Source organism: Notothenia coriiceps, unplaced genomic scaffold (genome assembly GCF_000735185.1).
Source record: "Notothenia coriiceps isolate Sejong01 unplaced genomic scaffold, NC01 NC01_scaffold00028797, whole genome shotgun sequence".
In the NCBI taxonomy this organism is placed as follows: domain Eukaryota; kingdom Metazoa; phylum Chordata; class Actinopteri; order Perciformes; family Nototheniidae; genus Notothenia; species Notothenia coriiceps.
This window is the reverse complement of record NW_011361498.1, coordinates 12,822-28,611: the sequence shown is the minus strand read 5'-3', so window position 1 is coordinate 28,611 and position 15,790 is coordinate 12,822. Positions and strand designations below refer to the sequence as shown.

General features: G+C 39.7%; 2 protein-coding genes across 2 annotated transcripts; one reads left to right on the top strand and one right to left on the bottom strand.

Moving 5' to 3' along the window:
• Positions 1-3,613: 3,613 nt before the first annotated feature.
• On the top strand, positions 3,614-7,381 carry riox2 (ribosomal oxygenase 2). Its single transcript, XM_010786093.1, has 6 exons — positions 3,614-4,089; positions 4,388-4,507; positions 4,801-4,929; positions 5,367-5,470; positions 6,216-6,330; positions 7,370-7,381. Exons 1-6 carry the CDS (start codon positions 3,637-3,639, stop codon positions 7,379-7,381), a joined length of 933 nt encoding a protein of 310 aa, XP_010784395.1. The 5' UTR covers positions 3,614-3,636.
• Positions 7,382-12,961: 5,580 nt separating this feature from the next.
• Positions 12,962-15,513, bottom strand: LOC104958354 (bifunctional lysine-specific demethylase and histidyl-hydroxylase MINA-like). Its single transcript, XM_010786070.1, has 4 exons — positions 15,221-15,513; positions 13,979-14,067; positions 13,776-13,886; positions 12,962-13,211 (listed from the first exon to the last, which is right to left on the bottom strand). Exons 1-4 carry the CDS (start codon positions 15,351-15,353, stop codon positions 13,059-13,061), a joined length of 486 nt encoding a protein of 161 aa, XP_010784372.1. The 5' UTR covers positions 15,354-15,513; the 3' UTR covers positions 12,962-13,058.
• Between the last annotated feature and the right edge of the window lie 277 nt (positions 15,514-15,790).

The following is a 15,790-nucleotide window of genomic DNA, read 5'->3' as shown; positions in this document are numbered from 1 at the left end:
CAAATAAAGAAGCGACATTATAACATTGTCCAGTGAGTGTAAACTAAGGTCAAAATGGGATTTGTGAGGAGGGACTATTTCTTCAGCAGGAAATAGTTCCAATCAAACCTGCAGAGAGAGGAGTACGGATATTTTTAACTTGTTTCTATTCTCTTTATTTTTATATTTAGGATACTTCGTCTGTGTTAGCTTTGAAGTATGGGTTCAAAATTCATACTTGACTTTAGAATCCATAGAATAATATCACCTCAAAATCAGATTTAAAACTTTTAGGGACAAAAATATGAATCCACAATAGTGGTACTTTTCAGACTTTAATGGTGCGGCTTCTCAAACAATAATTAAATGATTATTTACGTCATTAGAGTTAATAACTGTTCTTTCAGCATTAAACTCCGGGAGAATAATGTCCCTCTTTTTGAAGATGTAATGATTTCACTTACCCGCTAGATGGCGGTGTTTAGCTGAATCTGTTTGACTAGTCTGGGCACCAACAATAGAGAAAGGTGTCTTCTATAATAGCAGAGGACAATGAGAATGTTTCAAAGAACCAGACAGCCTACATCTCTAACACTCTTTATTCACCATCACCAAAGGAAATGTTTGATATTGTTATAAAAGAAAGGCCAGTGTGTTGGGAGTACTGACAGTGAAGGCCTCACAGTCCTAGGCTAACATCACATAATAGTTAAGATGACAATGAACATGATACAGCAGTGTGGTTGTTGTACACTTTTCTAACAATGAACAAAGCGTTAAAACTCACAGCACAGCTCTGTGTTCTGCAGCATTCAACATTTGATTTATCCAGCGTGTGTAAAAAACAAAATACACTATTCTTTCAGAAAGCTGCTTTTTTGTGAGGTGCTTGACTATTATATTTAGCCATTATTAATTATTAAAGAACTCATCTTATCCCTTTGGCAACTTAGAGGTTAAAAAAGGAAAACTAATGCAAAGTGGTGACGCCTACTGTATGCATGCATTGCATGTTAGTTTCCCCTATTCATATTGAGTCACCAGTCTACATTTATCAACCAAGGTTTTATGGTGATATTTATTTGTATTTGTTTTATTCACCTGTAGCATTGTTAGACATATGTTGCAGTGAGTAAGCAGTACAATCCATTCTGAAGTGCTTCCAGTTATCCAGAGCACTCAGACCTGTTGTGGAGAAAATGACTGGAAGCATTTGATTTGAGACCTGCAGTGGAATCAGTGTTTAAGAAGTTTCATGTTAACCCTGAGGGTACTGAGGGTACTGAGGGTAAAGTATCTGAGAGATAACCGGATCAAGTTGCATTGAGTCCATTTTATTAAAGCCCCAAAGTAAAGTTCACAATATCATGGTTTGTCAGGGTCTTTCTTGCCCGTCTTGATTTATGCTCGGAGATTCCTCTGGGTGTGTGAGGAGCTTCACAAACACACCAACGCAAGAAGAACTTCCTCTGCACAGATGGGTTTAGGAAGCTCCTCATCATCGTCGTTGTTGTTGCAAATTAGCCAGTTGTTGACTACTAGTGCATACAAAACAATGTTATTTCTTACTTTGTGGACTTTAGCACCACCTTGTCCTGTCTTCAGTCTTCCTCCGATCAGTCACAGTTAGGTCTTCTTCTTCTGTCATCATGGAAACTTTGGGTGTCCTGCAGTATCAGTGAGTCTCGGGCATCCACGTCGTCTTGTTGGCCTGTTGCACATAACCCTAAAGAAAAAGACTACAGGCTCTTCTGTAAACCAATAGTGAAAGTGCACAACAATTTAAGTGTGAAAACTCCTTAGATGTTAAAGGAAATATTTTAGATGTATTAAGAAGCAAACTTGTACTATAGCCTGTATGAAAGGATTTTTGCTTTCACAAGTTATTGAATATATTACCTTCTGTTGAATTATAGCTGTGAAATAGGCTTTTTACCATAAATGCTGTGTAACAAATGCGCCAGCAACCAAACATACTCTGTTTGCCTGCAATCCTGTGTGCCATGATGACATGGCACTTGTGTTAGGCTTCACTTTTCCCCAAACTTGTTGCTCCAAAACACACCAATCAATCAAACAGGAGACTTCTGTTGGAGTTCTAACTGTAACGTAATAATTAGATCCTCTACAGGAGGAAGACCTGCTGATTTACAGGCAGTTAACAACTTCAGCCAACCAAATGAATAAAGACCCTCAATTGGACCTTAAAGAGCAACTTGCAGGTTAGAGACACCAGTGAATAAATGTGTAGGAAAATGATGAATACACTAGATTTTCCCAAAAATATACAGAATTATAAAACGGACAAGTCAAATCAAGCAATCTGATTGGTTCTTAGCCGTGATATACTGAGCGTATACCACGGGTAGAATTGTAAATTACTTTTCACAACAAGTCAGTATCCCTCCGCGTCTGCGCAAAAAAAGTATACCGTTGGGCTGAGTTTGCTTTTCATACTGGAACAAGAAAGCAGCGGAGAAGTAACGGGGCAGAAGCTGGGCAGAAGCCCTCCTTTTTGACGCAGCGGTCCAGACATAGACATCAAACGGCAAAACATATTCAGTGTGCAGTTCCTTTGGCATTATGGCAGGGATATCTAGATACTTTTGAAGGTTTAACATAAGGAATTGTGCAACTTTTAAAGCAAGCAACGATGTTTTCAAATCTGTAATCAAAGAGGTCCGCAAAAACGCTATCGACCAATCAGATTGCTTGATTTGACTTGTCAGTTTTATAAATATATTTAAATTTCTTCCGTTACGAAACAAACTTACAAAGCATAAAATGGAAACATTTAAGATTAACTTCGACCTCCGGGGGGGTCTTACTATAGTATGGAGGAGTGGATTGAGCAGTGCCTATCTCCAGAAAAAAAAAGCACCTAAACTACGACATGCAGAGCTACGTGAAGAGCAGGTAGACCAACTGGAAAAGCATACGTGGAATACATTACGACCTTCACAACTCCTATAATTATTGGTGTCCCAATGGAATGCAATTATACTACTTGACATAATCACTTGTACACTCCTTTTTTTGGAAGTACAGAGGAATAAAATTTCTTACGTTGTAAAACGTGAAAACACAGTTGATTGGAAAGCTCAAAGAATGGAAAAATACTTGTACGCAAGTCATACTAGATACAACTAATTGTTAATTTATTTTTTTTTCCTACGTGATTGTTCTAAAGTTAATTACATAATCATAATAATTCGTGATTTTACATTGTTCTCAAATAAAACATCACTAAGGAATGTTTCATTACACACGGTGTTTTGGGGGACACTAAAAGGATAAACGGTGAANACATATTGCGCCGAGGCTTCGGAGCGTGTGTCGAGTAACCCCCGAAGCTTGTGACGTCACTGGCCCAAAACGATACAAGCCTCGATACAAGCTTCACAAAAAGCTTCGGGGGTTACTCGACACACGCTCCGAAGCCTCGGCGCAATATGTAACATCACTACTGTATATATCAACAGTAGAATTACATATATCTATAGAGTATCTAAAGAAGGCAGAATATAAAAAATACTAAATATTTTATACAATATACATTTTAAAAAGTGTGCAAGTGGTTGCAGTTTTCTAAAAGTTTAAATGAAATAAAAAATGTGGCGGCAGTAAGGTTATCTCACTGATGATATTCTTTGAATCATGTTTCAGATTAAAATGCCAAAGAGGAGCAAAGAGAAGCCGGTGAAGAGACGGAGCAGCGAGGAGGAGCTGCTCCCTAAACAGAGCAGGGTCGAGCACAGCCCCACCCGCTCCCCCCTGAGCTTCCTCAGCCCCAGCAGCCTGTTTGAGAGCCTCATCCAGCCCATGGGGCCGGAGCAGTTCTTCAGCGAGTACTGGGAGAAGAAGCCCCTCCACCTGCAGAGGTCTGACCCCACCACAGCCCCCTACTACCAGTCTCTGTTCCAGCTCTCCGACCTGCAGAGCCTCTGTTCCAACGACCTCGAATACTACACGGACGTCAACGTGGTTCGCTGCATCAACGGCAAGAAAAAAGATCTCAACAAGCAGGGGAAAGTTAAGAGCAGCGTCCTCAACAAGAGCTTTACTCAGAATAAGGCCACCATCCAGTTCCACCAGCCGCAGAGGTTCAAGGTGAGCAGCTTCCAGCAGAGAGGAAGGCATGGCTTTATGTCTTGTGCAGACTTTAATGATGCTACTGCTAATGTTAGTCCATCAATAAGGAACCCATTTCTTAAAGCTGCATGAAACAACTAACTGTTCTAACTTCCGATGGATTGAGACGACCAAAGCAGCAACTTCTTGTGGAATATTAGAGATTTGTTTGGGGTTTATCCCAGATATAGATGTGGATGTGAAGTGTCAGATCAGACAGTTGAGTGATGGTCTGTCAGCAGCGGCCCTCACCTTGTTTTCACCTGTGTGTTGTCAGGATGAGCTGTGGAAGATTCAGGAGAAGCTGGAGTGTTTCTTCGGAGGCTTGGTGGGATCAAACGTCTACATCACACCTCAGGAGTCACAGGGCCTCCCAGCTCACTATGATGACGTTGAGGTACACACTCTGAATTCAGCAGCAGAAAGCCAGCTTGTGTAAAAAGCAAACTTTATTCCCCAAAGTATACAGGGCGGGGGGGGAGTGCTAGTGGACTAAATGGCGGATAAACTGTGGCACGCTTACACTAATAATGCGCCGCATTTGCGCTTCACAGGAGGAGGTGAGGCCCCCCTGCTCTACACTAACCTAAGCAATTGATGATACGATTGAACGTGTGAATAGGAACAGAATGCACCGTCTCAGTAACTACATTTCCCTCTACATAACCTGATGGGCTGCTCTTTGTCCAGGTGTTCATCCTGCAGCTGGAGGGACAGAAGAACTGGCTCCTCTACAACCCCACCGTTCCTCTGGCAGCAGAGTACTGCGTGGAGTCAGAGGAGAGGATCGGCAGCCCCTCACATGAAATTACACTGAAGGTAAAGATATATACATCTATATTTTCTTATTTGAAAAGGTACGGTGAACATTTGATGTAAACCATCAAAAACATGTGCCACATTTAGCCATGGAGGCACGTGTTCATCTGCAGTCCCTTGGTTCCCTTTCTGACATCAAAGTAATCCATACAAAAGCACATAAGCTCACATATGAAAACATATACTGTATGCACAATAGATGCAAATCAATGCAGACCCTTAAGCACAAAAAAGACACACAAGCACGATTAAAAGCTAATAGATGCAGACATTAAGAAAAACAATGATATAACAGCAATGAATGAGTTGAAAGATGTTACGTTCCTTCTATATTTACAATATATGTATTCTAACACAACATATGAACAAAATAACGTGTTGCTGTAAAAACAGAGTCACATGTGTCTGTCTGTCTGAGTCGTCTCCTCCCTCCCCAGGCAGGAGATCTTCTGTACTTCCCCAGAGGAACCATCCATCAGGCCAGCACACCAGCGGGGGGGGGGCACTCCACCCACCTGACCCTCAGCACCTATCAGAGAATGTATGAGCGCTCCTACTCTTTTACATCGGGTCAACCAGAGGTGGAAGTAGTACTAACAGTAGTATTACTACAGTGTTAAAATACGCTATTACTTGTAAAAGTCCAACATTCAGAATCATAATCCAGTAAAAGTACACAAGGATTAGCATCAAAATATATTTATAGTACTCATTATGTAGTTGGCCGATTTCAGTTGAATTCATATTAAACTATTGTTTCTCTTCTCTTCATGTGTACATCCTTTTAATGAGAGCTCATATTAATAACTTTATGTACTGCCGGGTAGTTTAATGTTAAATACTATCTCATTACTTATTAGTTTATTCATATTCCGTTTAATTCCGATAAATAAGAATATAAGTTAGTAACTAGTGCTGTAACTAATACTGTAAAATAAATGAAGTGGAGGTTAAAGCACAACATTTAGTACAGTTATGTGAAAGTACTTAAGTACCTCAAAGTTTTACACAAGTACAGTACTTGAGTAAATGTCCTTGATTTACATTCCACCACTGATGTCGGCACAGTTGATGTGTGTTTGTCAGCGTTTAGAAACCAACACGCATTACTGTCGTTACACACGTAAAACACAAGGAAAGCGTATAATGTGCAATTGGTCAACCAGTGCACATAAGACATGTTTAGCATCTCAGTTAAGAAGAACTCGCTGTGTATTTCTCCCCCTTTGATGTGGCTGAAAACACTGTCTCTCACCTTTCTTCTTCCCCCGCTGTCCTCTCCTCAGGTCGTGGGGAGATCTGCTGCTGGACGTGTTTCCCAGTGTGCTGTCGGACCGCAGCAAGAGGGAAGTCAGCCTGAGAGGAGGGATGCCCAGAAGATTCTTACTGGTAAAACTGATGGTTTGGATTACTGTGACACAACAATTAAGTATCTGTGGTGGCGTTTGAATCTTTGTCTACAATTTAATAGCCACCTCTATCGGGGTTGTGGGTTTTCACGCGCCTCTCTTTGTTTCCAAACAAATTAGCTGAGAACGTGGTTGAATCAGATGAGCTTTATTCGTTAGTCCAGACGGCATATAAACAGCAGGACACATTTCTTCGCTTCATACTAAATCAAAGTTAACAGTGTCCAAAAGAACAAAAAGAACACGGTCAAAAGACTTTTCCCGCTTCCCCGTCTCATCAACCCCAGCTGTGTCCTATCAATCTACCATATATAGGCATATAGCCATGCACGTGATACTGACGCACATAACAAATAATAAGTGAGCCTTAAATTAATACATTTGAAAACCATAGTATGACTCACAAAAATACCTTTAGACGGTGAGTTTAATCTAATTTATATTATCATCAAGCCTAACTATCAGACAATAATAACTCAATGAAAATTGCTCCAACAGTATCATTTATTAAGATGACAGGGTCTACCTAATGTTAGTTAGCCACAGATTAACAGACTCAAAACTAAGATTTGTAGATTATTTCAATTGGATTGAAAGATAATGTTATGTATGATCTAACTTGGAAAACACACCTGTTGCTGTTTTTAATTGTAATTAGGGCTGCAGGTGTGGTAAATAAATGCATGATAAATGCTAGGTGAATTCAGAGTTTTTTTTTAACTTTAATTAACATCAATTCTGAATTATTAAGCGTCTGAAGTTTCTATCCTGTTGATAACCCCATACAGCTTGGCCAGTGCTGTGTTGTTGTCAGAGTGCAGGAGAACATATACTGCTGTCAGCACAGCCAATGTCACAAACCCTCGGCAGATAGAAAGGCCGGCATCCGATCATGATAGGGATGGGAATTCAAGAGCCGGATCATTTGCCTCGGCTCAAACGGCCCAAACGGCTCATTTGACCACATATACCTTTTATAATTCAATCAAATGTAGCCCTGTTTTGACTCATGATTTACATGTGTACACCAGGGTTTCCGCTAGGATTTTTTCTCGCTGGTCAAATGTCCGAACAGAATTAATTTTATCGGACAAATTTGAAACTTACCGGTCATGTTTCAATAATAATAATAAGAATTGTGTAGCAGAGTTTCCGTTAGCAGGTAATTTCCGGACTATGACCGGATATGCTGATGTTTAAAACTCAGTTAATGGTGCTCATTTTTATATTGCTTCAGTTTATAATCCTAACATCCTAATCGAAAAGTTCAGATTCATTTTTCAATAAATGATTACACAAACAACATAATTATTACATTCAAACAAACTACTTGTAGTAGATGAAGTACATTATTCAAAAGTTTACATTAACTTTGAATAATAACACGGGAGAAACGGATCCTCTCTTTTCCTCTCTCCCTCTCTCTCTCTCTCTGTCTCTCTCTCTCCCTCCCTCTTTCTCTCTCTCTCTCTCTCTCTCTCTCTCTCTCTCCCTCCCTCTCTCTCCTGACAGCCGGTCAGTTTCTCATGCAGCTCGCTAAACAGTGGGCGGAGCTTCAGGGGATCATGCAGAGCTGCGTGTCTCCGTCAGACTCAGCAGCTGATCTGATCTCTCTCTCGCGTCCGGTTACACTTCACTCGCGTTTATGTCCATATCGATCAGATCTAGCTCTCCTGATCTGCCTTTATAGAGNTCGTTTGTTCCAGATATTTGGAGCATAATAACTGAACAATGCTTTTCCATGTTTAGTTCTGACTCTGGGGACAGAAAGCTGACCAGTCCCTGAAGACCTGAGAGATCTGCATGGTTCATAATTTAGCAGAAGATATTACCCGTCCCCTTGTGTGTTATGTAGCTTTTTCTGCATGTAAACACCCTCGAAGTACACCCTGTAGCGAGTAAAACTCTAACACAGAAAATACCTGTCTATGCTGCCCCAGAACGCCTCGTTGGAGATTTCTCTTTTTCCATTGTTTGCTTCCTGGGTTCTTTGACGTGTGAACACCCAAATCAACAACAAATGACCGGATTGGCCCAAATGGACTAATCCGCGGAGCACCTCTCAAACCAGGATCCCTTGGCTAACTAACAGGGAGTCCCATTGACTTGCATAGCGCTCCCTGAACGCTGGTAATAGACGAGTTGGGATCGCGGAGAAATGCTCTCCGCAGACCCATTCTCACAGCTTTATAAACCTTTTTCTTACTCAATATCAACCCACACTTATTTTTTTTACTTCGGCTGTGAGGGAGGGGGGGGGGCAGGAGCTCCAACAAGCCGTTTAGGACAGAGAGTGAATACACATACTATACAGAGATGCTGTATTAGAAACCAATGTGAGTTTGGAAAATTGCACAATATAAATCTATTTTAGTAGACCTCAACAATGGAATTATGATCAGTAGAAATGGCCATGACATGGGAGCTTTAAATTAATTTCCCTGCCGAAGTACCTAGTGAAGTACAATAAGATACTTGTACCATACTTGAGTATGTCCAGTTGATGCTACTTTGTACTTCTACTACAAAAAGCTATTTAAAAAGCAATTTGTATTATTTTGACTCCCCTTCATTCATTTCACAACATTAATTACTAGTTACTTTGCAGGTTAATTATAGTAATACAACAATATAAATCATCAGTAATTAAGTACATCTACTCAAGTATTGTACTTAATTACCTTTTTTGAAATCTTTGTATCTCCACATCTCACTTAAACACATGATATGCTGATATGTTATAATGCAGTCGACACAGTATTTTCTGTATCAATGCTAAAATGCTCTTACATGTATTTGTTAGTAATGAAAACCGGATCATATAATAACCATAATAATAAAAAACTGTGAAAAAAAGATTCTGCATAACGAGTACATTTACTTTCATACTTTAAGTACGTTTGGGTGATAATACTTCTATACTTTATATTATTCTGAAATGGGTCATTGTGCAGAATAAGTACTTTTACTTTTTGTACTTTAAGTATATTTTGATGCTGATACTTTTGTACTTTTACTCAAGTAAAACATTTTAAATCAGGACTTTCACTTGTAGTGGAGTATTTTCAAACCATAGTATTATACTTTTACTTAAGTAAAGGTTCTGAGTATTTCTTCCAACACTGTGTTTTAGGGTGGATTTAAATACATGGCAGCACAAAAAGTCATTCAAGTCAAATGTACCTATAGCTGCAAAATTTAAATGTTTGATAATTAATTAAATCACTGATCAAATATATATTATTCCAAAAATGGCCATTCTGCATAACTAGTTTTTGTACTTCAAGTATATTTTGATGCTTATACTTTTGTACTGTTTTTATATTTACAAAAAATGCAGTACTTTACCTTTATTAAAGGTATTTATTTATACAATGCATTTTTTATTAAGTAAAATATCTAAGTACCTCTTCCACCTCTGCAGATTGATTAATGAGACATTTTTGTTTCAGTCAGGTCATAAAGGAAGGTGGTTACTATGTAAAGAAAAACATGTCTAAAGTTTGGGTCACTAAAAATCCTGCACTCTCTAATTTAGCCATTACCAAAACCTCCCTTCTTGGTGATTTATACCTTGTTACAAAACCATGCAAATCTGTCAGTACTGATGTCATGACATGTCTAACAGTTTCCTCCACAGAGGAATGTCAGTATACTTCCTCGCCTCCCTATACTCGCATTATGGTATGAATCACTTTTTTTACAAGATAGTATTAACAGTAGGACCTGCAGACTGAAGTCATTGCTAAATAGGAGTGAGTTTATTGCAGTGGTATTAAACTCTACAATTGAAACATATGATCATGTTGAAGTTAATGTCACCAAAAAGTTACCCCCTAAAAACAAAACGACAGCGGCGTAAATCCATAGTGCATTCCTCTGAGAGGGAGTCAGTCATTACGCCGGGTTATCATTACAGGCTCCATTTGGAGTGTTGGAACATGTGGTCAAGGTTAACTGTCTGTAGGCTAGTTCCCACACAACCCTCAGCAGTTACAGGCTGCCCTCTGACCGAGGGAGCGTCACACTATACTCAGGAGAAATGAGCCCAGTACGTTCAGGACACTCTCTTAAATGGACGTGTGAGAAGTGTCGATCGACAGTTGTCAGTGGTTAGATGGATGAAGAATCGATTGGAAGAACAAATCAGGGTACCGGGAAAAACCTGAACAAAGAATGCTTGAATATGAGTTAATTTTTTTAAATTGACTGCATTAATATAGCACTTTCCTAGTCTGCGTCCACATAAACCCATTCATACAGAGGCAGCCATGCAAGCAGTGGTGTAAAGTAACTAAGTAGAGTTACTCAAGTAGGCCTACTGTACTTGATTACAATTTTGAGGGACTTGTACTTTTCAAGACTCAAGTTTACTTATCAATACTAAACCAAAATGTAATTATACCTCCTTTGAAAGCCTTGTTTTTAGTCTTACGCATTCGACCTGGAAAACTTTGCAGCCAATCTTATTTGTTACAGTGTACCGTGCACCAGTTTTTATCAACTTTGGTACTTAAAACAGATAAAGTAATTATCGTAGGTGACTTTAATATTCATGTTGACGATGATAAAAATAGCCTTACTGTTGCATTTAACTCTATATTAGATTATATTGGTTTCTGTCAGAGTGTAAATAAACCAACCCACTGCTATAATCACACTCTCGACCTTGTTCTGACTTATGGTATTGAAATTGAGCAACTATTAGTCGAACCGCATAATCCTGCTTTATCCGACCATTTCTTAGTAACTTTTGAAGTACTGTTACTAGACTACAAAGCATTAGTCAAAAGCTCCTGCAGCAGAAACCTATCTGTTAGTGCTATAGCCACATTTAAGGAAGAGATTCCACCAATACTTAACTCGATAGCATGTCTGCAGGTAAGGGAGGAGACTTATACAAAATGTACACCACCCCAAATTGATCATGTTGTTGATAGTGCTACAGATGCGCTGCAAATAAAATTAGACTCTGTTGCTCCTTTGAAAAAGAAGAACATAAAACAACATAGATTAGCTCCATGGCATAATGCCGAAACCCGCAAAATAAAGCAAAAGTCGAGACAACTTGAAAGGATATGGCGTTCCACTAAACTTGAAGAATCTCGTTTAAGTTGGCATATTACTCTCAATGAATATAAGAAAGCACTGCGTAAAGCGAGAGCAGCTTACTACTCTTCATTAATAGATGAGAATAAGAATAATGCAAGATTTCTTTTCAGCACTGTAGCCAGGCTGACAGAGAGCCACAGCTCGACTGAGCCTTCTATTCCCATAGCACTCAGTAGTAATGATTTCATGTGCTTTTTTAACGATATGATTGTTACTCTTAGAAACAAAATTAATCAAATTAATAACGTATACTGTAGTGTTATCAACCGCTCCCGGAAATTAGGTTTAGTATGTTGCCTAAGGACACTGAGACATGTAGACTGCAGGGGCTGGGGATCAAACCTCTGACCCTCCTTTTCTCAGTGCAGTCAGCTGAGAAAATGAAAGGCCTTGTTATAGTGGGCTACTACTATTGACTAATTTATCTCTATTAATACACATAAAGCTTACATGTAATATATGATGCAACACAACCCTTACCCTAATCCAATTGTCTTTATTTTGTAAGTGTGGGATTCTTTTATTCCCTCACAGCCACTCAAAACATGTTTTTACACAGTTGTTATTGAGTGTTAGTCACGTGTCTGTATCGAGACATTTTCCTGAACTTTATTCACTTTTTAAACTACAAACTCAGCTCTTCTTAAAAAATACACTGCCGAGGAATGTTGGTAAAACGAAGAAAGAGTGCGAATAATGACTCAATACAATTAACAGTGATGCCAACTGCAACAACATTTAACATTTAAGTCCCCAACAAAAACCCAGTTTTTGGACCGTCAACAACTTGTTACAGTCGACCGTAACCAAAATCTACCAACTGGCTCCTCTTGTTAGAGAAGAAATGGTGTTGGGTATCACCTTGGAGGACATGAAAAGTGATTTATCATTGAACAGCCTAATACTTCAGGCTGAAAATGCACACATCTAAATGTAGGAAAGTGAAACCTGTTCTGTCATTAAAAGGTATCTTTTATAGTATTTAACTCTTGTCTGTTGTCTCTATGAGTTTATATTTCAGTTAAACGAGATTAGTTGATGACCTCTTACATTTCTTTGTTTATGTTACATTTTACCTGCCAAGAGGCTAGCGGTTTATACATTTTTGCTGGCTCTGCCATATTCACATTTTGCGTTTTTAACACAGATTTTTTACTCTGTGCCTATCAAATAAACAAATAAAGAATTAAATAAATAAATGTTTCTGTCAAGGGATGAACAGTTTTCAGTCAGAGATCACAATGTATATATTATACTTGACAGAAAGAGCTGTAGTAGATGCGGATAATTTGTTTAATGCAGGCACACAGTACATTATATTTGCTGAACAAGAGTTTGTATAGAGTACAAGATGTTGTGCAACGGAGGAAAAGAGGCTAGAAGGGACCTGACATCAAGACTTGTGCTCTCAATTGCAGAAACAAAGATTTACTGAAGATTTGGATCTAAATGGAGCAGCTGTTGAACTAATTAGCATTGCTATTAAGAATAAAAATGACTTTCCACTCCCGGAGGTGTGACATCTTTATTCAGGGCGAGCCATTAATAAGACAGAGAGAAATATTTATTATTTATAAAGATCAACAGATGTGGATTTAATGTGGTTTGCTATAGCACCTCCAGCAGGCTCTCGCTCCACAGAGCCAGCACCAGACTGCACTTCTCCTCCGCTGTGGGCAGCTGCAGCTGATCCACAGTCAGCTGCTCCGCCTTCTGCAGCTGCAGCAGCGCTTGCAGGTGGGACAGGGGGAACTGCAGGCCCTGCACACACACAACACAAAAGTCACACTCATCAAGGACGGTGCATTGCCAGTACAGTACTATAGCTTAAAGACAGGGTGCTGCATCTATTAGCACAGAATAAGACAGTGTAACCCCCCACCCCCCACCCTTTACAAATGTCAGAGTCAACTTTATTGTCAATTCCTCTATTTTTCTAATACAGACAGGGGGGTCGAAATTGTGCTTCTCACCATCCCAGAGAATACAAATATATACAAAGAAAAATATACATATGCATACATACCTTTCTAAATACACTGAAAGGTGTTTGTTTTTACATAATATTAGCCTGTATCTAAGATAAGAGTAACCTTAGCAACAGGGATGCAGTCAAAGTGAACATTTAACTACAACAGTGAGTGGCTTAAACATTTATTTTAACACTTTTGGAGAGAAAGACTTACATCAAAAGATTGCAACGGTAAAAGAGAAGCTGCAAGAAGTGATCAGTCCCTCTGAAATGTTGTATCACATGAGAAGTATAGAGAGCATGCAGCTATCCTTTAAAGAAGTGAAGGACGGAACAGCTGAGTCACAGCTTACCCTGGAAATGTCCTCTTCCTCTTCTTCATCACCACTTTCACCCATCATGTGGTTCTCCCTCTGGTTCTTCAAAGAATGTAAGACAAAGACTACCATCTCTGAGGCCTCATCCTGAAACACACACACACACACACACACAGCTGAGCATGTCATTGAATCCAATCTGTTGTGTTATCAGGATGTCAGACTGCTGGTGGACTTACCGTTCTCTCCTGGCTGGGCTCCACTGTTATCACCATGTGGTCTTTGTGCATCAGACATACTGTATCCTCCAGGGCAGGAATCCTTCCAGCTGTGACACACACACACACACACACACACACACACACACACACACACACACACACACACACACACACACACACACACACACACACACACACACACACACAATTCTATAAAAGCGCACACAGTACACAGTCCACTGTCTATTACAGCTGTCAAATGAATTACTTCATTGCAGTTAATTAATGATTTACAAAATAACACTTTAAAATGTAACGCAAATAATCGCATAACACATCAGGTAATGTTTATTTTATGTTAGTGTTCCCTGGTATACTCCTAAAATCCACCAAATGTAATCTCGAACTGCCAGCTTAAAGGGGCCCTATTCTGCTCATTTCCAGGTTCATATTAGTGCCTCTCCTGTGACATGTCTCCAGGCTCTAGTGTTCAAAAAGCTCTTTATTGTTGTCATACTGCCTGTGCTGCAGCACCTCTTTTCACCCTCTGTCTGAAACCAGAGCCCACTCTGATTGGTTAGCTGGCTGGCTCTGTTGTGATTGGTTAACTGCTCAGAGGTCCCGCCCCGTAGCCTATTATGCACAATGTGTTTGAGCGCTGGCCAATAGAAGCCCGATTTGTACATACTGATGTCACTATGTTACAGAAGTAAACAAAGCAAAACCATTTTTTTGTATCTTTAATACTTTGGTATGCATGCTTTAGGTAACATTAAGCTGTCTTTGGCTCTTTTCTGCTGTAACAATGTAAATGTCCCCTCTGTGGGATTAATAAAGGTATTCTGATTCTGAAAGGAGTTCAAGGGAGGCGTTTCAGGCAGAGAGGGGGTGGGGGGGAGTGGGAGAGAAACTGCATCGGGAAGGACATTTGGGATTTTAGCCTTTGCAGACCATTCACATGCAGGAAGAGGGAAAACCTCAAAAAGCATAATAGAGCCTCTTTAAGGGCTGTCCAAGAACACTGCTTAAAGTTTGTAATAAAGTGATCTTCTAAATTATCAATGTTAAGTGTGTTTTAATTATTGTGAAAAGCGCTGTATTAAAAAAGGGTTATAAATATTATAATAACTGTATGTTGTTGCATGTTAAACCATTAACTTAATTCATTTAATAATGTATTTGATTCAGTGTATGATGTAATTAATCTCATACATTTCTAGAATAAATCCATTGACAACACTAGATTGAACATGAGCTCACATGGTGTCAGCAGGTCCTCCTGGCTGTGGGGGGGCAGTCTGTTCATGATGAAGTCTCTCTTCATGTGGGTGGAGCGAACCTCCTGCTTCCCCGTTTCTATTTCCTCAGCCAGAGACCTGAGCAGAGAGGCCATCTGCCTGCTGGTGTCCTGTCCTGCCCCATCACCCTGCAGACAGAAAATATCAATACATCTTCATATCTTGTAGTTTTAGACAGGTCATTAAAAGCCATGAAAATGGCTGATGTTTGCAAAGAAGGCACTATTTCATGACAACACGACTCCCCAATCACAGCACGTTGCCGTGATTTGCATACCAAGCTGCTCCGATCCTACGGCTATAACTCCACGAGAGAGGGCGTGTTAGAGCCAGGATATCAACACAAAGGGAAGGCCCAACAAATGGACAGGCGTCCCACTATAAAATCATTGGGACTGTTATTTACGAGCGTATCATTGTATTTGAGTTGGCATGATAACACAGATAGTAAAAATACAAGCACCGCCTATCAGAACGTTACTCTGCAGTGCCAGCAGTTGTCAACACTCCCCTGAACACAGACCAGAGTCAT

Coding starts and splice junctions, on each gene's coding strand:
- LOC104958354 (XM_010786070.1), bottom strand. CDS start 15,353: ATGGCCTCTCTGCTCAGGTCTCTGGCTGAGGAAATAGAAACGGGGAAG. Junction 14,068..15,220: donor GGAGGACCTGCTGACACCAT/GTGAGCTCATGT, acceptor TGTGTGTCACAG/CTGGAAGGATTCCTGCCCTG. Junction 13,212..13,775: donor AGGAAGAGGACATTTCCAGG/GTAAGCTGTGAC, acceptor GTGTGTGTGCAG/GGCCTGCAGTTCCCCCTGTC.
- riox2 (XM_010786093.1), top strand. CDS start 3,637: ATGTTTCAGATTAAAATGCCAAAGAGGAGCAAAGAGAAGCCGGTGAAG. Junction 4,930..5,366: donor CACATGAAATTACACTGAAG/GTAAAGATATAT, acceptor CTCCCTCCCCAG/GCAGGAGATCTTCTGTACTT. Junction 5,471..6,215: donor CTCAGCACCTATCAGAGAAT/GTATGAGCGCTC, acceptor TCCTCTCCTCAG/GTCGTGGGGAGATCTGCTGC.